Source organism: Echinops telfairi, unplaced genomic scaffold (assembly GCF_000313985.2).
Source record: "Echinops telfairi isolate 266 unplaced genomic scaffold, ASM31398v2 ScPeMD7_18;HRSCAF=68, whole genome shotgun sequence".
Taxonomy (NCBI): domain Eukaryota; kingdom Metazoa; phylum Chordata; class Mammalia; order Afrosoricida; family Tenrecidae; genus Echinops; species Echinops telfairi.
The window spans coordinates 85530493-85558013 of NW_022103915.1; the positions used below are offsets into that span (position 1 = coordinate 85530493).

At 40.9% G+C, this 27521-nt stretch overlaps 1 protein-coding gene across 1 annotated transcript in view; it reads right to left on the minus strand.

Annotated features, from left to right (window-relative positions):
- LOC101655499 (T cell receptor alpha chain MC.7.G5-like) overlaps nucleotides 1-27521 on the minus strand; it is a 673376-nt gene that overhangs the window by 429949 nt on the left and 215906 nt on the right. Inside the window, exon 3 of the mRNA XM_045288152.1 lies at nucleotides 18756-18762. Within this exon, the coding sequence (XP_045144087.1) occupies nucleotides 18756-18762 (7 nt within the window). The remainder of the gene's footprint in view (nucleotides 1-18755; nucleotides 18763-27521) is intronic.

Sequence of the window (27521 nt, forward strand, 5' to 3'; positions counted from 1 at the left end):
GGATTCCAACTCACAGCGATCCTGTATAATGTGTCCGAGGCTGTAAATCTTTATGGGAGCAGACAGCCTGATCTTTTTCCAGTCCAGCGGCTAGTGAATTTGAACCACTGGTCCTGGTGCGAGCCGTCCAACACCACCCGGGAGGGAACCTCAGATCTCTTTTTGAAAACTGCTGAATGTTAGACAGTTGAGAGGTAGCACAGTAAAGTCAATGTGTGGAATCTTATATACCACTTCAAAGCAAGATCTTCAATTCAAAACCAGGTGACTTAATCTCTCTGAGCCTCATTTTCATCTCATAAAAGAACAATGCTTATTTTCTAGACTTGTGAAAAGTGTATGTGATATACAAATATACTTTATCAATATATCACACACTCACACAATATAAATAATAAATATAATGCAAATATACCACACACTCACACAATATAAATAATAAATATAATGTAAATATACCACACATTCACACAATATAAGTAATAAATATAATGTAAATGATACAGATTTCTGTACTTTTATGAACTTTTAATCATCTCCAAAGTCTCTATTTCAGATGGCATTGTGTATGACTAAAGAAGAAATTGAGCTTCAGGGAAGTTACGCAGTTTATTAGAAGACACACACTAAGAAGTAGCAGAGAACATGGTATTCATGAAATGTTAGGCCTCTTCTGTCCCTTGGCTGGACTGTCGTTGGGCGATTAAATTATTTCCATTTCTTTTACTTCCTTCCCTAAGGGGCACTAAAAAGTTGGAGGGATAAAATAAAGGCTGATCTCTCAGCATTATCATCAATAAAATGAAGATAATATCCACCATCCTATTATTGCCTCTTACTGAATTAAATGGAAATCTTATGTGTTCTACATTTATTACCATGATTGGTTTGTAAATGGTGTCTCTTTTAGGAACTACATATTGAAAATTATTTTGTGCACTGTCAAGGTCTAAAATCTTTTTAAAAAACTTTCTGTAAGTTTATTATTCTTCCTGAGAAATCTAAATAAAAACATTTTTAGAAATGCTTATGTCGTGGTACTTATACAGCCCACGAGCCCTGCTGTACACATTGGCAGATGGCCTGCACTATGGTTTAGCAGTGTGGGAAGCAGCATTTTACCAAGAAACCTCCTTCCTATCCAACTGTCAAGGTAACCGAAATGATACCATTTGAGGTGACTTCTTTGAATTTCTTTTGACATTTCCTTTCACACACACACACACACACACACACACACACACACACACACACTCACACACACACACTTTAGGGGCAGTTAGCCTAGAAAGCCACATTGACATGTGTTAGGTTATAAACACCTTCTTTTAATAGATAAGGTCGGGAGATGGCTAAGAAATCAATAGTGCTGTTTTGGAAAGCGATTGAATGGCTGGAAAACATTAAGCTTTGGGTGGACGGAAGGACTGCTAGAAAGTCACAGGGGCCACCAGACCAGGAGGAAGGCAAGTTGGGCTAATACAGGAAGAGTGAGGTTGTGCAAGGTTCAAGCAAACATTTGCTGATTAAAGTAATTGTGGTTCCAGGGAGATCAGAGCAATTGTCGCAAGGAATTATCAAGCGTCAGGGGCTCTAGTAAATTTCTGGAGACAATGAGAATTTTCAGTCTGCTTTACAGTCTAAATGCCACCCATTGCCTATAAATCCGTTCAGACTCACAATGACCCCCCACAGAACACACTGGAACCTCCTCAGAGGGTTCCCACAGCTATAATCTTTACAGAAGCAGACACTGCATTTTTCTCCCATGGAGCACCCAGGGGGTCGCATCACTGACCCTTTGGCTAGCAGTTGAGGACTTCACCACTGCTCCACCAGGCTCCTTTAAGGAACCCAGGGGCTCCTTATTATCCGTAAGCATGATCTAAAACAGGTTTTGAGGAGTAAGCCCCTCTTGGGGCTTCAGAACTGTCCCAGCTCACTTCCTGGTTATGGAAGATCGGGCTCAAGCATAGAGTTTCATTTAACAGCATGAAGGCTTTTCCAGTTATTTCTTCTTCTATCGATTTCTTTTTCTCCTCTCTTTCTGGCATGTCAGTGAAGCATGTTTTCTTCCCTACGTTCTCTCTTTTATAGTTTCTAGCCTTTTGTCTTGACAAGGTGTCAAGGTTACAGAGAAATGGGTTAAGATCAAGAGAAAATGGTGTGTTACATGTGAGTCTAGCGTTTATTCTATGAACTCAATCAACACAGTTGGGGAATGGGTAGAAGAGTAATGCATGCTGTGGCTTAATCCTACCAGGCTCAAATTTAGCATGCTAGGGTGTCACTCTAGTAGTAGCAAGTTTAACAATAGTTTACAGAAGTTGGAGACAAATTTTCTAAATAAATCCTTCCTTTTTGAGATTGACTCAAGGGATAGGCTAGTGTTGCTATGAGTCAGAATCCACTAGACAGCAATGACTTTGACTTTGGTTTTAGATGCCTGAAGATAGCTCTGTTTAACACATCCACTTCAAAGATAACTTGGAGGGTAGAAAACTGTTTCTGCTTATTTGAGTATGTACTATATTCGCCTCACCGTACGATCCCTACAAGCACAGAAATATATTGCAAGGGCTTCTGCAGAAAGAAAGGAAGAAAGAAAGAAAGAAAGCAGAATAGTCGTCAAGGTGTCGAGGGATTCAACCACCAGGAAGGACTGGTGTGGACGGCCTCGCTGAGCTCCTGTGGCTACAGGAGGAAGAAGAATCCAACTGGACTGCAGCCCCAGGCTGGTTGCCACGAGGGCAGGATCAACAGGCTTTCTCTCGGGATCCAGGCAGACTGCCAGCGTCCTGTGGGACTGTGGTGAAACGAAACCACTGGGTATGGCTCTTCCAGATGTCATCTTTGTAAGTGCCACCAAATCACTGTGTACAACAAAGGCATAGAGGACTCTAACTTGGGGACTGATCTGTCTTAGCAACCCTCTGGGTAGGAGAAAGACACCGCAGAAGCAGCAACAGAGAGATTCTTATGACTGTCAAAACAGAAGAGCCACCAGTGACCGGAAGCGATAGAGGCAGCACAGGTATCAGAGGCGGTGGCCTGGAGACTATGAGGCAGAACAGAGGAGCTGTGTTGCTACTACCACAAGGCAGTGAGTTGGAATGGCAGGCAGGCTTCCCGGCAGGGAGAAGCCAAAGGACCACGTCGCTGAAAGACTGAGGGCCAGAGAGGGAGATTTGGCTGCTGGTTGAGAAATGGCGATGGTACGGAGCAAAGACTGTGTCTTTGATGTTCTCTGTTCCTGGTTTCTGGCAACCTTTCAACTTCCCTAACAACCCCCCATAATCGTGAATATTGTGAGTTTACTGTGGTCATTGCATGGAATTATAAAACCCAGCAGAGATGTAGAGGGCCATGGAGGAATGGCTGTGGTCAGAATAGGGTAAGGAAGCTTGGACAGTGGAGGCAGGTCTGACCTCTGCCTTGGTAACTGGCCTGGGCTGGTATGGAGTAGAACTGTTCTTCTCTCGACTGTAGCCAGAGGAGCTCAGATGTTTCTCAGGGACATTGGGCTTTAATTCCTCAATGTCTTTACTGCTATTTAACTGCTTTTTTCCTTACTTCGTATTAGCAACATTGTCTTTCAAGTACATCGCTCTTTCCTGGTTATTTTGAGAATTTCCTCTCCACATGCCTAGGTGATATTTTTAAATGAGAGAAATGATTCTTCTACTATATGATCTTTTGCATCTGCTCTTGGTTTGGTCAAAACCAGTAATCCTCCTGCCCCCCAAATCCCTCATCATTAAAAACAAAACGTCTCTTGGGCCCAGTTCAGCAGACAGTTTTAAGGTAATTGTATTCCTTTTTCTTTTTAAAATTTAAAGAAAAAATAGGTGTCTTAGCTTCGTACAATGTCATGTTGATCATCTTCAGACTTTCTGAGATAAAATAATTTAGGCCCACTTGAAATGAACATTGGCAGTAGTAAACATATCTCAATTGGGAAGGTTTACAGTACGTCAGATACTTTATATGGTCTTACTTAATGCTCACCAAAATAGAGTAGCATGATTTTGTTAACTTTGTAGAGGGGAACTGTCAGGGTAATCCAGCCCCTAACACATCACCACAGGTCCAGTAGGCGCAGTTGTACAGCACTAATAAGTAAAGATTATAGTAAAGTCATAGAGAGTGTGAGAGATAGAAGAGAGATAGAAATAATGGCGTCAGACACATTTCATGGTAGCAATGCTCACCTCAGCCTCACTTGGTGGTCCATGGGTAGAGAGAGAGAGATTTAATGCTAACCAAGGCTTTTATATTCTCTGGGGACATGCAAGCCCCCTAATTACAGGTGAAGACATACGTCACAGGAAAGATTGTGCTATAGGTAATACAGTAATGGGAGGGGGGTGAACTAGTGGCATACATGCAATAGGAAAAGGAGGGATTGGGAGTATGCATGTGGCAAGATGGGCGGATCCTAGATTCAGGATGGCAGCCTGATTTTGGATGTCACTGAACAGGTTTGACCTGGTCTCTGGATCTCCATAGAAACCATTATCAGTAGGGTGTGAACCCCACCTAGAGGAACCAAACTAATGGTGGCAAGCCTTTAGGGAGAAGCAGCCCATTTTCCTTAACAGCAGGGAGCAGGCCTACCCAAGGTGGGGCTAGACAGTAGTCTGGCAGCTGACTCCCTTCAGGGAAGTAACTTGAGAATTATTTACCATTAGCTGCAAGCAGTGTCCTAAGTCTAACACATTTGGGGGAGATGACGTGGGAGAAATCTTTCTGTTTCCCACAGGGAACTAGAGGCTTAGACAGTTAAAATGACTGCTCAAGATCACACTGTTTGTAAGCAGTGAAATTTGAACTTAAACCAGTCTTTCCAACTTCTATTCCTAATTATGTTTTATTTCCATTATTAAAAGTAAACCACACGTATATACTCAGTTTATTAACGGATTTTACTTTTAGGGGTTAAACTAACATAGACCTTACCTTTGCTGATCTGTGTGTGTGTGTGTGTGTGTGTGAAAATAAACACAACCAAAGACACATCCTTCCAATAATTTCCACATATAGAAGTCAGTGGCATCCATTACTGTCTCCAAATTGTGTTACTATTCTCACTCTCCTTTGCCAAATTATTTCACCACCATGATCTTAAACTTATGGGCACTCTAAGCTTCCCATTCAAATTTTCAAGCTGACACTGTTAATTTGATCTCATATAGATAATTCTTTAAAAGAGCACAATTCACAAAGCAGACAATTTATTACTAACGTTGGTCTTTTGTTGTTTGCCGTTGGTTTAAAGGAAACTCCTGGAGATAGTCCATGCTTACAGTTTACAGAGGAGCTCAGGGTTCATCCATCTTCAATGGCCCCAGAAAGTCTGAATTCTACTAAGAATTTGAAAGTCTGTTCCACAATTTCCCTCTTTTGATCAGGACTGTCCTACAGATTCTTTGATTACAATGTTCTGTAATGGCACTCAGACACCATCTCTTCTGGTATTATGGCAAAGTAGGCTATTGTTCATGGAGGTCGCCAGGCACACATTTAAATCCTTCCTCTGATTCCTCACTCTCCTCCTTCCTTGCCTGCTACAGGAAAATAGAGAATTATTGTTATTTTTTTGGATAGCTGATTGCTAGTTTTAAGACTCTAGTCACTATGTAACAAAATAGGAAGTAGAACAGACTATAGAGAAATAATATTAGGTTAGCTGTTTTGGGTGCCTCTCAAAATTATGACTCTAAATCTCCAAACCAAGACACCAAATTCTGTTAACTGTTAGCTTGTGCATAAGCAGCCTCATAAGCATAAGCATTAACTTTCCTTTTTCGGTGAGGAGGGGTATGGGATAAAATATGTGTAACACAACATTTGCCAGTTCAACATTTTCAGGTGTGCAACTTAGTGATAGCATTATATTTGTTGGTTGTGCAACTATTACCTTTAATTGAACTTAAATTTTTCATCACCATAAACAGAAACGCGTTGCTTCCCACAAAAAACATTCCCTTTCTCTCCCACGTAGTCACCTTATTAGTTAATAAGGGCTTGCATCCTGGAGCAGCAGAGGCAATTCACTAACTCTAAATTTAGAGAGGAAAAGAGAAGTTTATTAGAATAAAACACCAGTGAAGAGGCCGATTGAGACTGACCGCAACATAAACTGTTTACTTGCTCATGGTCTGAAATGGATTGGCATCGTGTTTGAAATCAGAATGTGTAGAGAACAGATACTCTTTTACTTTGAAATGCATACCCTGGGGAATCAAGTACAGATGTTTTACATTAACTTGGGTTTCAGGGTATCCATGTTGCTGTTGTTGGCATCGTCAGGTACCTTTGAATTGGCACCATATGCACAACTTAGCAAAACACTGTCTGGCCCTGAAACATCCTCACAATTGCTCCTATGCTTGAGCCCATTGTTGCAGCCGAGTGTCAATCCATCTCATTGAGGGGCTTCCTTTCCTTTACTGCCCCTCTATGTTACCAAACATAGTGTCCTTCTCCAGCCAGTCTGGAAGGGACCTTTGTCAGTAATTCTCTCTACGCCCACTGCTGTCAAAGTTCCAGGGCAGAGTGCTTGGATCCACCATACATGGGTGAAACCTTGCAAACCATCACCATTGGACCCCTCCGAGGCAGAGGCTGCAGCAGACAAATACTCCTGTGAGCCACTGGACGGTCTTGGGATGGTATTTCATCGCCACCCCAGGACAGATGAGAGCTATACAGATGATTCTACCCCAGACCCCTCACAGCCTTTAGCCTATAAATGCTTTTACCACGTTCCTGTGTTTACAGTGACCAAGCACTCATGCCTGAGAATCCTAAAATTTTTATTTATTTCCTGTGACACTAACCTAACTTCAAGGGCACTGCCACCTCACAATCTTACCTTTGTCTCACTTAAACTGTTCACCTGTTTGTCCGTTTGTTTGTTTTTCCAGAAGTTCTCAGGTTACCAAGGCCTCTGAACCAAGTGTGCCAGCTCCAGGACCACCATCTCCTGGACCACCTCAACCTTATCCATCCTGGGCCCTGAATAGACAACCCCTTCCAACAGACTAGGAAGGGTATGGACCCCAAACCCCACTTCGCCCCTTTTGTCAGCAGGAAGTAGTTAGAGATGTCATCGCCCAGTACCCCAAAGATTTGGGTCCATATCTCTGCAGGGTGGAATGTTAGGTAGTTTAGCTTAGGGGCTGGGGTGTCCATTACACATGCTCCGAGGTCCAAGATACCAGCCAATGAAGAAGTGGTACACTGTGCATGCTCAGAGGCTCAGATTTCCAGCCAGGAAGGGGAGGTACACCTGGGTGGGCAATGCACCTAGATTGGCCCACCTAGGCCAGGTACATTCAATTCAGCCAATGGGGTTGACCAGGGTCATCCACCACGCCTCCCCATGGAATAATTGAAAAGGCAGGAGCCCGGAGCCTATGACGTGACTTTCCGAGCAGCTTCTAGGGAGGCTGTGCGGAGTGAGGGGCCCTGAGGGTGCCTGTGTAAACCTGAAACTACTTCTTGGATTGCCAAGCAGGCTTCGGAGTGAATTCTTTCTGACATGGAGCCAAGGACAGAGGTATATCTACCCCCAGAGAGATCTAACATTTTCACATGCATATGAATCAATTGAAGACCATCCAACAGTGGTTGCAGCAATACATTGACAAAGGTTCAGTGCATTGACAGAGGCCAGGTTCAGAAGAGGATGTGGAATAAGAGATATCATTGATGATGTCAGATGGATCTTGGTTCAAATCAGAGAATAGCAGAACCATGGTTATTTGTGTTGTATTGATTATACAAAGGCATTTGACTAGGTGGACCATAATAAACTATGGATAACTTCGAATGGGATTTCCTGAACACTTCATTGTGCCCATTGGGAACTTCTACCTGGGTCAAAAGGCAGTTGTTCAAACATAACAAAGGCCTACTGCAAGGTTTGATATCAGGAAAGGTGTGCATCGGGGTTGTAGCTTTTCACCATACTTATTCAATATGTATGCCCAGCAAATAATCACAGAAGCTGAATTATATGGAGAAGAATGTGCATCAAGTTTGGAGGAAGGCTTACTAACAACTTGTGATATGCAGATGACACATCCCTGTCTGCAGAGCATCAGAAGGATTTGAAGCACTTGCTGATGAAGATCAAGGATGTAGCCTTCGGTCTGGATTAGGATCAATGTAAAGAGGACCAAAATCTTCACAACTGGACTAACAGGTAATATGATGATACTGGAGAAAATCCTTGATAATGCCAAGGATTTTGTCTTGCTTACTTAGATCTATAATAAATGCTCATAACAGATAAAAGCAGGTCTAGAAATCAAAGGATATGCTGCATTAGGTAAATCTGCTGCTGCATAAGACCTCTTTAGAGTATTGAAAAGCGTGATGTTACCTTGAGAACTACAGTGCATCTGCTCCCAGCCATGGTCTTTTCAATTACCTCGTATGCCTGAGAAAGGATATCCATGGGAAGCGATTTCTGACCATGAGAAAGTAAACAGGACAATAAGGTTCTTTTATCTTAGGCCAGTCTCAGGAGGTCTCTGTTGACTAGCCAGATAGCTGGACCGAGCCTTGTGATCACGACAGTCAGGCAGATAAGAGTGACATTACGTCCAACCTGTTTGGCCCTGAGCAATATCATAAGTTACAAAAATGCCACCGAGACTGCATTAAGCAAAGTAATTTAGTTTAACTGCATTAAATAAGGTGACTTAGGTTATACCTCCCATCCCTAGCAACCACTAATAAACTTTAGTCTCAATATATTTGCCATGTTTTATTTTATTTTAATTAAGGAAGGCTTACTATTTCTGTCATGTAAAACATCTACTTCCAACTCAGAATAATATCTCCAAAGGGGCAAAAAAGAGATAAAAATGTCATTATTAAATATAATTAATACTGTTGAATATCATTGGATATCATGGATTTTGACCCATTTTAAAGTTGTTTCAGTTTTTACAATTTTCTACTTTCTTTTTTTCCATTGAGGTCTTACTCTCTTTTGTTTAGTCATTGTTGCTGGGTTTGTTTTGTTTTGTTTTTCTGTGGGGGTGTTCGTTTGCTTCCTGCTTGTGTTTTGTCTGATTTTCTGTATATGAAATCCAGGACAAGTAAATCTAGAGAGACCGCAACTGGAGTAATCATTACCTAGGGGTTGGTAGGGGAGGTTGGGAGAAAACAGGGTGCTAACAGCTAGTATGAGAAGAAAATGGTCAGAAATTGACTGTGGTGATGATTGCACACCTCTTCTTAACATGATTGAGTGATTGATTAAATTGTATGATATGTGAAGTATATGCCAATGAAACGATTTTTTTAAATGTTAAAAAAGAAAGATAAGATTACTCACTAAGCTTTAAACTAGAATATGATGCCTCTCGGGCAATCTGTTAAAGAGTTTGCAAAGACAGAAAGAGATCACTCCTTTTTATCTCTATGTGGTACAGCCCGTTATGTTCATGTGTTCAAGACAAAGTTCTAATTTTCTAATATCTGTATGTTGGAGATAGATTTCCAATGTGGAGTTCAGGAACCACATAACGTTATCTCCTTCCAGGGAACAGGAATGCACAGAGAGGTTACTGGAAGTTCCATTTCAAAGAGATGGCTGTCAGGCCCTTGAGGGGACACTTTTAAATCACATAGTCCAAAGAGCAGGGGAAAGAATTGACAATCAAGTGGTATCTCGAGTGAACTCTGAAATAACAGGGGAGGCGGGGAACCTCTTCCCTTATTTTTAGCAGAGAATGAAATGATATTATTTTAAAATTGTACTTGTCCTTACACCCTATGTTCTTGTCAATTATTTAATCAATACTTTATAGACACCTTTTGGGGGTCCAGCAAAATAGGGTATGATGAAGTGGAAGAAGCAGGTGGGGAACTTGACCATTTCATAGTAAGGCAAACTGGGAAAAGGCTTTTCATGCTGATAAACCATAGTGTCCAGGAAAATGCTGAGAACAAATATAAATGAAAGTAGAAGTAGAAACTAATCTAAGACTGGACTTCCTAACTGTCTGTCTGTCTGTCTGTCTATCTTTTTATCCTCTATTATCTCTCTAGCTAAGCTATCATCTATCACCTATTTATCTACCTACCTACCTACCTACCTGTCTAATGTAGCCACATTTCTCAGGGCTCTGCCCAGTATGGGACAATGCTGCTGTTCTGTGTATTCTGGAGCAGCCTGAATATGCCACATGGAATTGAATAAATGACTCAGAGTTTCTTCCTATTAGTTAAATGAGTGCATAGAGGACGGGGGAGGCTCTCTGGTAGCCATGCGGTTTAGGTACTGGGGCTCCCCGGGAGTTCAGCAGTTAGAACCCACCAGCCATTCTGTGGGAGAAAGATGAGGCTTTCTACTTTCATAAAGATCTACAGTCTCGGCCATCCACAGGGGCAGTTCTACTCTGTCCCACAGAAGTTGGAATCAACTCAATGGCAGCAAGTGTGGGTTGTTGTCCAAACCTCTGAAATTCATGTCGTTCTCCTTCCACTAGCGCAGCGTTTCTCAACCTGTGAGTTGCAAACATTTTGGGGGTTGAACGACCCTTTCACAGGGGTTGTCTGATTCCTAACAGTAGCAAAATTGCAGTTATAAAGTAGCAGCAAAAATAATTTTATGGTTGGGGAAGGCACCACAACATGAGGAATTGTATGAAAGGGTCGCAGCATTAGGAAGGTTGAGAACCACTGCCCTAGAGGTACTGTCAAAAAGTAGCATAAGTACTTAACAATCAAATCAAATTACACATGGGGTTAAATGTATATCTTCTGTACTATCACCACTTAGGATAAACAGTTAAGAATGCAGATGTTAACTGAAAGGTTGGTAGGTCAAGCCCGCCTAGAAGCTCCCCAGGAAAGACCCTATGATCCGTTTCCATAAAGATGACAGCCAAGTAAGGCCCGTGGGACAGCTCTACTCTGTGAGGTCGATAAAAGTCCAAATGAACTCAATGACCCCCCACAACCACTGTGCCTTTGATCGAGCTTCCTTTCATAATGAGACAGCTGTGTCTCCCTCAGCCCTTTCATCTTGCCAGGTGGCCCAGCTGCAGGTTTGAAGACATCCTGGAGAAGCACGTGGAGCACTGTGCTTCTGCTGCACAGAGGTAGACACCAGAATGGCTGAGTTCGGAGGCTGTCACATGCAGGGAACTTTGCTGCTTTTTCGCATCCAGCCTGGCGGTTACTTTCTTCTGACTCTTCTCACTCCCACCTGAGCTTAGCCTCATCAGGAAGATGGGCTGTGCACCAGGCTTCTGCTTATACCAGTACAAGGCATATATGGTCTGCGAGGAATTGCAATGGATGGTGAAACCCTCTCCCTCTTGGATGGTCATAGATTGAGGACTCTGCTTTAGTTCTTGGCCATAAACCCCTGTTCAGAGAGGCAATGGAAAGAAGGCATAAGTAATCCTCATGAGATCTTTTTTTTTTAATCATTTTATTAGGGGCTCATACAACTCTTATCACAATCCATACATAAGAGTAACTGCTTTTCTGCATTCCCAGCATTCCCCAGAGAGCAGCGGCATTACATCAATGCAGATTAATGTTGCCCATATTCCAGCATGTATCTGATTCTCGAAGGGGCTTTCCAGGAAAGATGACTGAGTTCTTGTTCTCATGAAAATCGCATGATAGCAAGACTCTCCCAGACTACCCACATACTCACAGATTGCCTGCAGTCCCAAGAGCCCCAGGAGTGCTTGAAAACGAGTCTCCATCTCTTGATGCCTCTGACCTGAGACACAGCCACGTTAGGTGCTGCTCCAGAAAAGACTTCCTCAGCAGAAGTTACTTCAGCTCACGGCCTCTCATTGGTTTAGGAGAAGGCACCAATCAGAGACTCTTTCTAGTTTCCTGTTTCTCCAGTACTGTACGACCATATCTCAATTACCTTAAAATATTTTGTTATTGTGCTTTAGGTGAAAGTTTGTCCAGAAACTTAATTTATACACAATTTGTTCGATGACATAGGTTACTGTCCCCATAATGTGTTGGCACTCTCTCCATTTTCACCCTTTCCGTTTCCATCCCTCCAGAGTCTAGGCCTTTCCTCGTTTCTCACCTTTGTTTTCGGCAAATGTTGCCTGTTCAGTGTCATATGGTTTATTGTTCTAAGAAGCATGTTCCTCATGAGTTTCATTGCTTATTTTATAGGCCAATCTATTGTTTGCCTGAAAGGTGACCTCCAGGACTAGCTGCAGTTCCAGGTTAAAAGGAAATCTTAGGGCAATAGTTTGAGGGTTCCTGCCAGTCTCTATTACTTCAGTGAGCATCTATATTTGAGTTCTGTGCTGCATTTTTCTCACATTTGAACTGCGACCTTCTATGGGGTCGCTGTTCATAATAGCTATCCAAAGTAGCTGGTTATGATCTTGTGCTTCAGGTCTCAGACTAGAGGAGGCTGGGGTTTGTGTGGGTTATTAGTTCAGTGGACTAATTGCTTTTTGAATCTCTAGTTTCCTTCATTCCCTTTTGTTCCAGAAGGAAGAAACCAATAGTTGTATCTTAGAGGGCCTCTTGCAAGCTTTTAAGACCCGAGACACTACTTACCAAACTAGGGTGTTGAACATTAGCATTATGAACTATGTTTTGCCATTGATCTAGATGTTCCCTGGAACTATGGTCCTCCTTAGCCTTTAAACCTAGTAACTCGGCTCCACGCAGTGTTTCAGTGTTTCTAAAAGAATTCTATAGCTGTTCCTCCTCGATACCCTAGTATGTGTATGAATATGAATGCATAGATACTTATATTTATATTATTGTTATACGATGTATCTTGGCTGAAAACAGAGAGTACTAGAAAAATGTTCATCTGCATTTTGTTGATTACACCAAAGCATTTGACTGTGTGGACCATAGGTAATGGTGAGTTGAGAAGAATGGAAATTTCAGGACACTTGGTTGTATTCATGTGGAACATGGACATAAACCAAGAGGCGGTTGTTTGAACAGAAAAAGGGGACATTGTGTGGTTTAAATCTAAGAAGCTTTGCATCAGGGTGGTATCTTTTCACCATTCTTATTCAAACTCCATACTAAACAAATCATCTAAGAAGCTGAACTATATGAAGGAGAGCACAGCATTAGAATTAGAGGAAGATTCATTAATAGCCTGCAACATACAGCAATCACAACCTTGCTTGCCGAAAGATAAGAGGGCGTGGGGCACTGACAGATGAAAGTCAAAGACTACAGCCTTTGGTATTGGTTACATCTCAACATAAATTAAAGAAAACTTCACAACTAGACCAATAAGTAGCACTATGATAAATGAAGAAAAGATTGAAATTGCCAAGAATTTTATTTTATCCACAGTCAATGCCCATGGTAGTCAAGAAATCAAAGGAAACTTACATTGGACAAACTTGTTGTCAACAATTTCATTTAAGGTTTAAATGTGTTAAAAATAGAATATGTCACTTGAAGGACTAGTGTGTGTCAGACCAAAGACATGATATTTTCAATTGCCTCATGAATATGTGAAAGTTAGACAATGGATCAGGAAGACTGTAGAGGACTTTATGCCTTTGAGTTATGGTGTTAATGGAGAATATTGAATGTTCCATGGATAAAAGAAACCAGAAGTACAGCAAGGATGTTTCTGAGAAGCACGGATGTAGTTTGGATGCATCATCAGAAGGACATCGTTCTCAGTGAAGCAGAGGGCCAGCCAAGAAGAAGGCCCTCAACAAGATGGCCGAGTGAGCCCAGGCTCTCGGTGAGTATTGGTCTCTGATTGTCATCAGTCCTGTGGCATGGCATGGCATATTCTCTGCCACTTTCTGGGTACATAGGGCAGTGAGTGAGTGTGGAGGACAAATGGGAATGGGAGGTGCTCTCTGCTGCTCATGAAGAGAGTTGGGAATGGGTATGTATGTCGTAGACAGCAGGGAGTACACGGTGCTCACTGTCACCTGTTGAGGGGATCAGGCAATAAGCAGAGGGTGTGTCGGGCAAGTGGTGGCATGGAAACCCCTTGTGCCACTCATTGAGTTGGCAAGGTGGCAGGTGGAGGATAAGGCAGGGAAGGGGGAAATAGTGGCTTGTACCACAATGTGTGGACAGCCAGGGTGGTAGCGGTGGGAGGGGTATTCATGCCTTTCGTAGCCAGGAGGGCAGGGGGAGGGGAAGTGTGCTCCTCTGGTCATCAAGTGTGGGTGCCTGGGCACTTTCCATTATCTGCAGAGGGTGGGTGTTCGTAATCTGGCTGGGTGGGGGACCTCCTGATGACATTTTCTGGATCTCGTGAGGCATTGCTTCCGTCTGTTTAATGACATTTTCTGGATCTCGTAAGGCATTGCTTCCGTCTGTTGTCCATAAAGTCACTAAGTGTCTGACCAAATCCACCGAGAGGTCCTTCTAAAGAAAAGAGGAAATTCAGCCACTGGAAACGTTCTGGAGCACAATTCTATCGTGACACATCTGGGGTCGCCATGAACCAGAATGGACTTAAAAGCAGCCATCTTTGAAAAAGAGATCTCTCATCCTACTTATCACTCAGGATGAACTGCCTCTTCCTCTTCTGTATGCCTAGGGCTCTGACTTCCTCCATCAATTTGTCCTGAGAGATGTCATATGAAGAACGAGCTAGAGAAGTTCCAAGTCACCCCTCCCCCTTCACTGCGCCTCGCTTCTATTCTTTGAAAGTTCTGATGCGCAGCACTGTCTTCCTTGAGCCCCCCTGTCCAAAATCTCGGTCACAAGCTAAAGGTGGCTATTGAGTAATTAAACTATAGGTAGTGCGATTAACCACATCTTTTATTTATTTACATTTGAATTTAAAAACTGAAATCGGTATAAAATACTTTTCTATGGCTTTATGGTTTTGATAGGACTACAGGCCACTTTGTTAGCATCCAAGTTGAGATGAGCTGTAAGTATAAAATACACACTGGATCAAAGATTGTGAGCCACCTTACTAGTAATTATTGATTGCATGTTGAATCAATATTGTAAAAATAACTGGTCAAATATTTTATAGTATTAAAATTAACTTTACCTGTTACTTTTATTCTTTTAATGTATCTATTAGGGAATTTGAAAGACATCCATCTGGCCTACCAACTGAGAGAGATCCATATTTGTGTCTATCCCAAAGGCAGGTTACCAAACTGAAGGTGGAAATTATCAAAAAATATCATTAATATCAAAAGAAAGCAAAAGTTTGCAAAAACAGTTGCAGCCAGACCTTGATAAGGACGTGCCAGAAATTCAAGCCAGCTTCAGAAGAGGATGTGGAATAAGGGCAACCATTGCTGGCTTCAGATGGATGTTGCCTGAAAGCAGAACACCAGACAGATCTTTACTTGGGTTTTATCGATTATGGATCATTACAAACTATTGATGACATTACAGACAATGAGAATCCCCGAACACTTATTGTGCTCCTGTGGAACCTGAGCAGAACAAGAACAGCATCAGGAGACGCTGTGCGCTTTCAAATCGGGAAAGCTTCCCATCCGTGTTGCTTTCTTTCACCATATGTATGTCATCGGTATGGTGAGCAAATACTCCAAGAAGCTGGACTTACGATGAACATGATATCAGGACTGGAGGAAGACTCATGAACAACCTTTGAGATGCCGATGACACACCTTGCCTGCTGAAAGCTAAGAGGATGTGAAGCATTTACTGATGAAAATGAAAGACGCCAGCCTTGAGTATGGACTACACTTCAACATAAAGGAAAAATAATCTGTTCAACTGAACCAATAAACAATGTCGTGATAAATGGAGAAAAGATGGACGCTATCAAGAATTCCATTTTATCCACAATCGATGTCCGTAGAAGCAGTGATTAAGAAATGAAAGGACATCGCATTGGACGAATCTTCTTTGAAAGACCTCTTGAAACTGTTACAAAGTGCAGCTGTCGTTTGGAGGACAGAGGTGTGCCTGACCCAAGCCATGACCCAATAGCCTCCTATACAAGAAACTGGACAATGGACAAAGATGACTGAAAAACGGCTAATGCCTTTGAATGATGGTGCTGACAGACTATTGGATGGACCGTGGACTGCCAGAAGAACAAACAAATCTGTCTCGGAAGAAAAAAATCAGAATGCTCCTTAGCAGTGAGGATGGCAAAACTTTATCTCACATATTTTGGACATATTCTCAAGTGAAACCAGTCCCTTGAGAAGGACATAATGCTTCCTACAGCAGAATATTAATGATGGAGAGGAAGACCCTCCGTGAAATGGGTTCACACAGCGGCCAACAATCGACTCAAACAACACAATGGCTGCGAGGGTGGTTCGGGACCAGGCAGTGTTTCATTCTGTTAGACATAGAGTTGCTGGAAGTCAGACCTAACTGGATAGCACTTAACAACATAAACAGAAAAATTCTAATTGCATATGTGGTTCACATATTTCTGCTAGTGGCATTATGCTATAGGATTTATGGATACTGATTTTTCTCAACTCGGATCTTGTTGCTACACCCTGACTTTCCTGATATTTTGCTCTAAGACATCTAAGACCAGTTAGGCTGGATGTATTCTTCGGTTTGTTGACTTATTGATTGGATTGGAATTTACCCCTTATTACTGAATGATGAAAAGAAATAGAGATTGATAGACTCTAACATAAAGGGAAATTATTGGCTATTTAAACTGTTTGAGAACTAGACTTCTCATTTTTGACATGAGTTGATAATGATTTCTACTATTCTCTTTTTTAATAATTAAAAGTAATTTAAGTCTTTTATTGTGAATTAGATGGTTTAACTGAGCAGTTTAATCAATTCTATATTCCACTTTCTACTTCACAAGACATCGTGAAGATTAAAAAGGAAACTGGACTTAAAGACCTTAGCTAAGAGTTTCTCAGTGAGGTAATATTAAAATTACATTACTTATTATCATTGTCTTCATTACAGATGTGGTTTGCCCTATGTCTTAGAAGTGCTTCCTGGATTGTAGTAGTAATGGTAATGATGTCATCATACTCCCCAAAGATTAAGAAAATCGGACCAAATTTTGACAATATGGCTATGTAATTTTAAAATATTAACACTACACATTCAGGCTGGCTAAATAAATATTTTAGGATTAGAAAAATATATGTGTTTACATTTATCAGCTTAGTGTGGGGAAAGTCTTAGAAGTCTTAAATTTACCAGGTAAAAAATTACCAATAGATTTTAAATAAAATAACATAAAAGAGATAATATATTTGGGCAAAGTATATAGTTTCTGTTTTACTGGAAAAAATGTTTCCTTTATTAAGCTTTTATAAATAAACTAGAAAAATAACAAATAATCTAAAAGAAAAGGGCTAAATATTGTTGAGTATGCTATATGTTTATTCTAGTAAACACAGAATCACAAAGGGCCAGTACACACTAGGGAAGCTGTTCAGGTACGTTAGGACTTAGGAAAAATGCAAATGAAAAGAACAATGAGATACAGTCAAGTTATCCAAAATCTAGAGAGACAGATAATAAAGTTAACCAAAATATATATAAAAAGGTAAAATAAGCATATCCTTTGAATCAGTAATTCCATTTCTAGTAACCTGTAAGAAAGAAATCTAGCTAGCTAGCTAGTTATGTGTTGTTTAGATATATATTAAGTATTATAAGTAAAGGGAAAGTAATTCAGATATTAGCAATATAGTAATAGATAATTAAAATGTTTTAAATCTCTATGATATTTTCTGCATCTCTTGAGAGGATTGAAGTAATTTATTATATATTAATTTAAGCATATTTCTGAGAAACATTTTAAAAGGAAAAATAAAAGCAAATACAGAAAAATACACACAGTATAACCTAATGTATATAAGAAAATAGAGTAGATATTTAAATGAATATCCTTGAAAGTAAACATAATTGTCAAGATACACTCCCAACTGTCAAACTGGACTATTCAAAGAGCAGAAGAGGGAATCTCATAGGGATGAGGAGCGTCAAGGAGAAAAATATTGGGTACATTTTTGTGTAATTTTAAAAGTACTACACATACATTTTTAAAAATGAAATTAATATCTACATATGTCCTTTTATGCTTCCTTTACCAAATCATCCATATTCCAATTACATGTGTATGCAATAAAGAAAATTTTACATTTCTCTCAAAAGAAAATTAATCCATAGATGATGTATTAGTCTGAGTGCTTTAGCGAAACAAATCCACAGAAACTCATGTATAAGAGAGAGTTTTATATAAAGGTTAAGTGCGCATCAAGAAAACATCCCAACCCAGCGCTGCCCACGCCCCTAAGTCCAACATTAGCCCATATGTCTGACACCAGTGCACAAAGTCCTCCTCCATCTCGCAAAACACACCCTATGATGCTGACTGCAGGAGGAAAGCTGAATCAGTGAGCATGTAAGCATCGCAGCAGCGCTGGCAGGGGTCTCCACACAGCTGCTCCAGCACCCAGAGCTGCATCGGGGTAGGTCCATGCGGCTTCTCTTCGGGGATGTGTTGCAGGAAGTGAGCCTCATCAGCTGAGGCAGGGAACTGGCTAAGGCAGCTGCACCCTGGTCCAACCATCAGAAAGCAAGAGACCCGAGAACTCGAAGGCGAGGTTCACCGAGCCATTTATCCCTCCGCCCTTCAGTTAGCCTCACGTGTGTTTATCTGCGAGGCTGGCACAATAAACTAACTACCTCAGCTGAAATGCATTTCCATTTCGGAGCGATTTAAAGTGTTAAGATGATGCAATCTTCAGAGCCAGAGCACGCCCCTGGGTCCAAATGAACAAAGCCTTTGGGAAAACCAAATGGCTATTCCCATTTTTTCTTTTAAATAGTGAGATCCAAAGAGGAAGCAATATCAAAACAGAGTTGGGACACATTCTCATTTTCTCTTTCTTGCAGGATTACAAGTGTGATTCTTGATCTCTTCTCGAGCTTCTCCGTCTCTTTAGTAATGAAAGCTCTTCTTTCTCACCCTTTTCATTTCTTTCCTCTTCTCTTTCTCCTTAACTTTTCTTTTGCCCTCCTTTACCTTTCTTCTTCTACGGAGCTTCTGTCATTCTTGTGCAGGTGCCTCTTAGATGGCTGCTGCTGTTTCCCTTCCCCCACCACGGAGATACTGTACAGGTGTGGCCCCATCCGAGCTAGTGTGTGTCTCGCACCATGCAGTGGTACACAGCAGCATCTCTCACCGTAACGTGGGGCAGGATCAAGGTACTGGACTTTCTGCCCGCAGGGATGATCAGAGAGGCCACTTTATTAGTCTCATTGTTCTTTAGGCCATGGATCACATACTCTGGACCCTGGTTGAGGATCTGTCGATACCAATAGATATACTCATTTCCACTGATTGTCGAGTGGTTGCAGGGCAAGTTTACACGTTCTCCTTCCGTGCTCTCTATTGAATTTGGCTGCGTGGCTTTAGCATCACCTGGATTACCTGAGGAATTGAGAAACAACATGTGAGCGTTTGGCTATTAAATTAGGATATATATAAAGGTTTGGGACACAAGCACTACCCGGACTCTCCTCTCTGCCTATACTCCATTCTTGAGTATTTTTGTGTGATACACAGGATAAGAAAAAAAAATCTGTCCAGTATTTATTACTGTGCTATTCAGAGCTCTAAGGCCAAAGATAAATTGCCCACCTTTCCTTGACACCAATGACCCATATCCTTACACTGTGAAAATGAGCTCTCTGGAGGGATGGCCAGACCCTCAGACAGAAATCCCAGACTTCTAAGGGAGCCTCATAGGCACACATTTTTCTTGCATTTTGCTAAAGCCCACTGGGTAGATGGAAGCAGCCCCAAAGTCCTACTTTCTGAACCCCAAACACTTACCCAAAGTTAGGAGAATAGTCATTCCTGCCACCAACCTCATAGTTCAAATGCAAATGAACTTCTAGGTCCCAGAGCTCACACTCTGTCTGCTTCTTGGCTGGGGGAGGTCTCAAGCAATGAAGCAAGCAGCCACCATCAGCACAGGCCCCACACGGCAGCTTTGACTTGATTGGGTGTCGTCCAGGCAAGCATCATCCCAGGACACAGCAGCCTGTTGGTCGAGTCTGCCCCATTCACAGTCTTAAATTTAAGATGAAGATTTATTACTCAATGTCCAGCTCCAGTGCAGAGGGCTTAAATGGAGATCCCTGTTGAAGGCTCAGATTCAAATAGGCTACAGCTGAATGAGTAAAACCATTTGCAAGAAATGTATCCATCCCTTATTCATGGTAAGAGACTCTATAGCATAGATGATTAATGTACTTGGCTGCTAGCCTAAAGACTGGAGGTTCAAGTCTACCTATAGGTACCACAGAAAAAGATCTGTGATCTACTTTCAAAAAACAACAACAATAACAACAACCAAAAAACAGCCATTGAAAACAAACACTGAATAATCAACTTGACAACAACTACTCGGATACAGGCAAAAGTCACCACTAATTGGTTGGTAGAGCTGATAGGAAAAGTTCTTTAATACAACATGTATCTTTTGAGCCCTGTATGGTAAGAGGAGGAAGATAATTTCTAGCTACACCACCAACCGCAGCAAGTAAATGTAAGAGCAATAGTACATAATTTGAAGTCAAAAGTTAGAAATTTCTTTCTGAAAAAAAATTGCCACAAACTAAGTTAAAATAAAATGACACATGGGAGAACATATTTGCAACATATATCACAGAAATATTTTCACATATGTATAATATTTTTGAGGCAAGAAAAGATAGAGTTCGGCCTCAGGGTAAAGGCAAGTTCACTGGCATCCAGATTTCTCACATTGACTCTTGAAATTCTTTATTAAGTTATCTTCTAGATAATATCGTTGGAGGCTTCTGGTCTTAAGGAAAACCCAGTGGAAAGGTACATATTCTTATTCCAGTTGAGCCCCTCTCTCTGATCACGACACGTAAGGGTGGCATGCTTTAAGGAGAAAAGATAGGAAGAGATGTGAGGGATGATATGTAAAAGGAAATGCCATGAAATACTTTTATAAACTACTGTAAATAAGCATGAAACGCTTCTCCAGTTGTTCTCAAAGTGATTATTAAATGAGTAGAATCAAATAAAAAGAAAACTGCTCATTTTTCTCCTCTATAATAACTGGGCTTTCCACTCCATTATGACAAATTCCTGGTTATTTAAAGTTGAAGTACAGAGGACTCACGTCTCATTTCTTTTCATACCAGGTCAGCTCTTTGTTCTGTGTTTGTGAGGGGGCATTGTACACTCATTCAACAAAAGGCTATAAAATAGTACAAGGCAATGAAAAAGGATGAAAGTAAGTTCCTTGAATAATTCAATAACAATCTCTCCCTCCTCTGGGCAGGAGCTTCTGTTTGCAACTCTAACAGCCCCCTCTTGTGCCCTGTGTGTGTTATCTCTCTTACTTAGAAAAAAAAAAGTTAGTTAGGAATGCTTCATGAGGTTGTATCTAAAAATACTTGTAGATATTTTAAATATCTTACCTCCCTCTAGTGGTAAGGCTGAGGGCCTCCTGAAGAGCTTCCTATGGCAACACTAAGAAAAACAAAACGAAACAAACATTTGTTGCTTTCAAATCAAGCGGACTTCATGCGATGGAGACTCCATGTATGTCAGAGCAGAGCTGTGCTCCATCGCATTTTCAATGGCTGATGTTTCGGACATAGCTTGTCAGGTTGTGACCTCACTATTTGTGACTCACTTTGGGATTTCAGAACTATTTTTCCGATGCTTTCTCAGTTGTTGGATTCTTATGCTTTTGTTGGTGGCTTGCTCTTTCCATGTCTGAAAGCAGTTGCCAAAGATCACGCTATTTACTAGCACTTAATAGTTTGTTCCTGGATGAATGTATTGCTCACTATTTACTTATAACCATACTGGAGGCCTGGTAGTGCTGTGCATTAATTATTAGACTTCTAAGCACAAGGTTGGTGGTTTAAACCCATTAGGCACTCCTGTAGAAAAATGAGGCTGTGTGCTTCCATAAAGATTTACAGTCTGTTGATCTTGTTGGTTTGGGTTTTCGTCATAATACTACCACCAAAGTGAACCAGAGATGTTCAGAACTCATGGACACACAGATGGTTTCTGGGCTCCCATTACTTCTAGCCCCAATCCAAGAACAATTAGTTCTTAGAACATGGCCCTGCTCGGCACACATTTTCAAAAAGAGATAACTGAAGATGGTGCCCAGTTATCAATTAAAATAGTGTCTGGAGACCTACAGGCTTCTATTCAAATAAGCAGCCATCTCAGCAAGCCATCAACTTCACATCAAAGAAACACACCAGCCTGTGGGATACAAAGATGATGATATCAAAATCCAAATATGCTGAAGGGCAAAGTATCAAGAGCTTCAGTTGTGAACACCCAATGTGTAGAAGGTGATGGAGGACAATGGGAGCCCAAAATCCATCTGCAGAGTATCTAGTCAGACTAAGCCTCTGGCAGATCCCTTCTGGCCACAGGCAAAGGACTCTTAACAGCTTTACTATCAGATTATTGTAAACTTGATTATGGTGAATCAAACCATGGTATAATATGATACTTGGTCATTTGGCCTCCCTCTTGACCCAACCTGAATTTGCTCTAGGCTCAAATATTTCTCCTTTGATCTGCAACTGAAATTTCTTCTCTGGCTTTTTAAATACTGATGGTGGTCTCCTCTTTTCTTACTCTTTAGTTTTATCTTCATATTATTATTTTCTTGCCATTTTATTTTTGCTTTTTATTGTTTCTGTTGAGTTTCCCAATTTGTGAAGCACACGGGTGGCTGCGTAGAGACAATAACTAATACAACGGTTTATCAGAGACGTAAGGGGTTGATAGAGGGTGTGGAGAGTGAGGGATTTGGGGAGTAAGCAATGAATTTGGAGTGGGAGAGGGAGCATTGGAACTGATTGTGCTGAAGTATATACAATTCTCTCTTTTTAGAGTTTCATTTTATTGATTGATTGATTGAGATCAGATTATACCTGACTTTTTAAATAATAGTTTTATTGACATATCTTACACATTCCAATATAAACATTCACATACAATTCTGTTGTTCAATCCCATTGGGTGGGGTTATACAATCATCAAAGCTATTGGCTCCCCTTTCTACCCCTTCCTGCTCCCCACCTCTTCCCATACCCTCAGGACACCATTACTCCTGTCATTGTCTCTGGGGGGTCACATATCTTGACTTTCATGTACCTAAAGATCTTAAATATACAAATTAACATACACAAATCTAACATGATTAAAGGGGTAAAAACACATAAAAACCTCAATAGGAAGGGTTGGAAATATTACAGAATTAGAGGATAGTTACGTGGTTCATCAGTGCCATACCACACCCTGCTTTTATCATTCATTCTATGGGGCCCTTCTGAAAGGGACTGTCCAATTGTCTTGCAGGGGGATTTGGGGGTCTCTATTGCATCCACACCCCTTCTTATAGAGTTCGTTGCATGTTTTTGAATTTCTGATACCTCTTCCCATTGACACCTCATAATCACATGGGCTGATGTGCTTTTTCAATGTGGATTTTGTCACTTCCTTGCTAGATGACTGCTTGTTTAATTACAAACCTTTAAGACCCCAGGTGATATATCTTTTGATAGCTGGACACCTTCAGCTTTCTTCACCATATTTGCTTATGCACCCATTTTGTCTTCAGTGAGCATCTCAGGAAGGTGAGTATCATACAATGTCACATTATTAGAACAAACCATTCTTGTCCTGAGGCAAGTCTAAGTTGAAGCCCAAGGTCCATCTACTTCTTTGTTACAGGTATAAATATATATTTAATTTTTACATATATATTTAATTTTTCCTTTTTAAAAAGCGATTTAGCTATAGAAGTGTATGATATGTTCATACAAAATCAAGAAAACCTCTTTAAAAAAAGAAACCAAACTTGACCAATACTTACCAGGGATGAAGGAGAAAGAGTTGTTGTTTAGGGGCATTGAGTTTATGTTAATGATGGTGAAATAATTTGGAAAAGGATATCAATATTGATTGTACAAAACAAAGAGTATAATCAATGGCACTGAATTATACATGTAGAGGTTGTTGTTGTTTTTATTTTGTTTTGTTTTTAGGATTTAAAAAAATTAATAAATCATTTTATTAAGGGCTCTTACATATAATATAACAGTCCATACATCCATTTTATTAAGTGGATATGTACAAATATTGCCATCTACAATTTCAAAGCACTATCTTTATTCTTGAGCCCCATTGATATCAGTTCCTCTTTTTTCCCCACCCTGCACCCATGTGAACCCTTAATATATTATGTATTGTTATTTATACATATCTTACACTTCCCCTTCTGTCCCTTCACTTACAATCCTGGTATTCATCCCCCTCGAGGAGGGTTATTTTGCCATCATTGCTATTAGCTCCCCCCTCAACTCCCTTCCCTCCCCTCCCTCCCCTTCCCTTCCCCTACTCTCTTGAAGTCATTGCTTCCCGTTAGTGTTTCTGAAGGGCTTGCTTATTCTGAATTCCATAAATTGAAAGTTCTTGTCTATACTTGACGTATGTATGCTGACCTAGCTGGATTTTCGAGGTAGGACTGAGATGGCAATAGTATGGGGAGGAAGGATGAAGGAGCTAGAGAAGTGCTGTGTGTTTCCTTGGTGCTATATTGCCCCATGGATGTATCTTCACCTCCAAATGGCCCCTCTGTGCTGGAATGTCTAGTTATCCCTGGATGATCTCTGGGTCTCTACCCTGACTTCTGTCCTTCACCTCAATGAAGTTGTTTATTGAACTTCTGATGCCTGTTCCCATCGGTGCCCAGATATTAAAAGGTATAACATCTGGAATCTTAAAAGTTTGAAGCCAAAAAGCAGCCATCTAGCAGGGAATCAACAAAGCCCACATAGAAGAAGCACACCAGCCTTTGTGATCATAAGGTGTAGATGGGAAGTTGCTGAATTGGAGAATGCTTTGTTGTGTACATTTTGTCACAATTAAAAATGATAATTACATGCATAACAATGAGTACAAGTAAAATAAATTGTTCTAGAAATGATTGTGGTGATTGAATTATTGAATCATATGCCATGTGGGTGAAGTGCCAATAAAATGGTTAGGTTTTATTGACCTGTCCGTAGGTGGACAATCATTGACTTACTACATCAATATGTTGTATTAAGGTATATATTATTCCAGCAAGCCTGTGACTAACCATCATCAGTGAATATTATTGAAATATTCCCCTGACAACCAAATCCCATTGTTTGTATAAATAACATCCAGCCATGAAAAAATTTATTCTGTACAAGTCAGTAATTCAGGTATTGCAATATGGAGTTAGCCTACATTGGCCCAATATCCCTCTGTCATCCACATGGATGAAGCACAACATTGGTGACCAAAGGATCATAAATCATATAATCCGAAGCCAAAGGAAGGACTAGTATCAGAGCCTAAATTGTGAGAATCTGGTTTGCAGAAGGCTATGGATGACCGCAGAAGCCCAGGATACCTCTGTAGGATTGACACGGGCAATGAGGCGCCAGGTGATTTCCCTCCATACGTAATAGAGGGAGGGGAAGAAGCCAGTTACCAGAGTGCACTGGAGAGATGACTACAGGGGATCAGCATGATAAACCTGGCTTGAAAGGTTAAAACCTTGTCAGCTGGTCCCTCCTCTGATGCACAGTGAGCCTTTCTGGTTTTCAACATTTTCTGTGTGTTTGTTTTGTTGTTTCCTATTGGGGTTTATCTCAGTTGTATTTTGTCATTGGGGTAAACCTCTTGAATTTTTGCTATATGTTTTTCTGCTTTGAATATATGAAACCCAGGCTTGATGACCCCATAGAGATAGGAAGTAGAATCAGGGCTCCTGGGAGATACAGCGATGGGGGAGGGGCAGAAAGGGGAGCTGATGTCAAGGAGTTGAAGAAGGAAGAGAATGTTTTGAAACTGATTGTGGTAGTGATTGTACAATACTGCTTGATGTGATTGAACTGTGGAGCAATATATGTATTTGCTCCCAATAAAATGGTTTTTGGGAAAAAGAATAAAAACTCTCTAGAAGGAAAAATAAATCATTACCAGTCTTAGAAAGCCTATACAGGGTCACTATGAGTCAGGATCAATTCAATGGCAGTACGTTTGGTTTTGAGGTATAAACTTATTGAGCAAAGTTTTATGGGAAACTCTTTAAATTATTCCAAATAAAGGTCTTTAATTTCCTGGAAGACATATCAAGCAAAAATATCCCAAAGTGAAGAGATGTACAAAAGTAAGTCCTGGGCAAAATGTAAATAGACAGCACAGCTGCTTCCACTCCCCTTCTTGTGTAACAAGAAAAAAGAATCACAAATCTACCTTGTTGTTGTTGTTGTTGTTGTTAGGTGCCATTGAGTCAGTTCCACCCCATGGCAACTCTGTGCCCAGCAGAACGAAAGACTGCATGGTCCTGTGCCAGCCTCACACTTTCTCCTCGCCGGAAGCCAGTGGTGCAGCCACTGTGTCAATCCGTCTGGTCGAAGCACCTCCTCTCTTTCACTGCCCCTCCACTTTACCAGGCATGCTGTCCGCCACGGACTGGACGCTCTTGACAAGATGCCCAACGTATGTAAGACAACGTCTTGCCATCCTTGCCTCTAAGGAGCACTCTGGCCATCTTCTCCCGAGACCAATCGGTTGCTTTTCAGCAGTCCACGCTATTGTCAATGTTCTTCTCCAGCAGCACCATTCAAATGCATGGCTTCTTCTTCACGCTTTACTTTTCAACGTCCAACTTTCACATGCATATGAGCCGATGGAAAATACCTGTGTCTCACATACTTTAGATGTGTTATCCGAAGAGGTCAGTCCCCAGAAAAGGACATCAGTTTTGGGGGGATGCACAGTATTCTATCACGTGTTTGTGCCACCATTTCTTTCTTCTTTCTTCTCCTGATGGGTTGTTTGGGCGGTTTCCAGCTTCTTGCTAATGTGAACTGTGCTGCGCTGAACATGGGGGAGTATGTGTTTGTTCATGTTCTCTCTTGTACTTCTGGAGGGTATATGCTCAGCAAAGGTTTGACTTAGTGATAGGGTATTTCTATTCAAAATTGGTTAGGTAGTGCCATGTCGCTTTCCACAATGGTTATGCATCCTTACAAGCCCACCAGTATTGTATAAGAGTTACAGTCCCAAAGCACCGTCTTCAGCATTTGTTACCCTCTGTTTTTTTTCAGTAGGCTAATGTTGTAGGTAGAAGGTGATAACCTGCTTTAATTTACATCTTCCAGATGGCCAGTGATGATAATAATTTCCTCATATTGTGTTAGCCATTCATATGTCATCACTTGTGAATTGTCTATTCATGTCCTTTCTCAAAATTTAAATTGGATAGTTTTTTTTTTCCTTATTGAGATTTAGAATTCTATAGATTTTGGTAATCAGTCCCTTGTGTGTTGTATCGTTGCTAAAGATTTTTCCCCATCTGTATATTCTCATTTTGCTCCTTCAGTAAAGTATTTTGATATGCATCAGTGTTTTATTTTTAACAGGTCCTAGTCAGGTATTTTGCCTTCCAGTGTGTGTGTTTTCTTTATTATATTTGGCAGTCCATGTAAACTCTGCA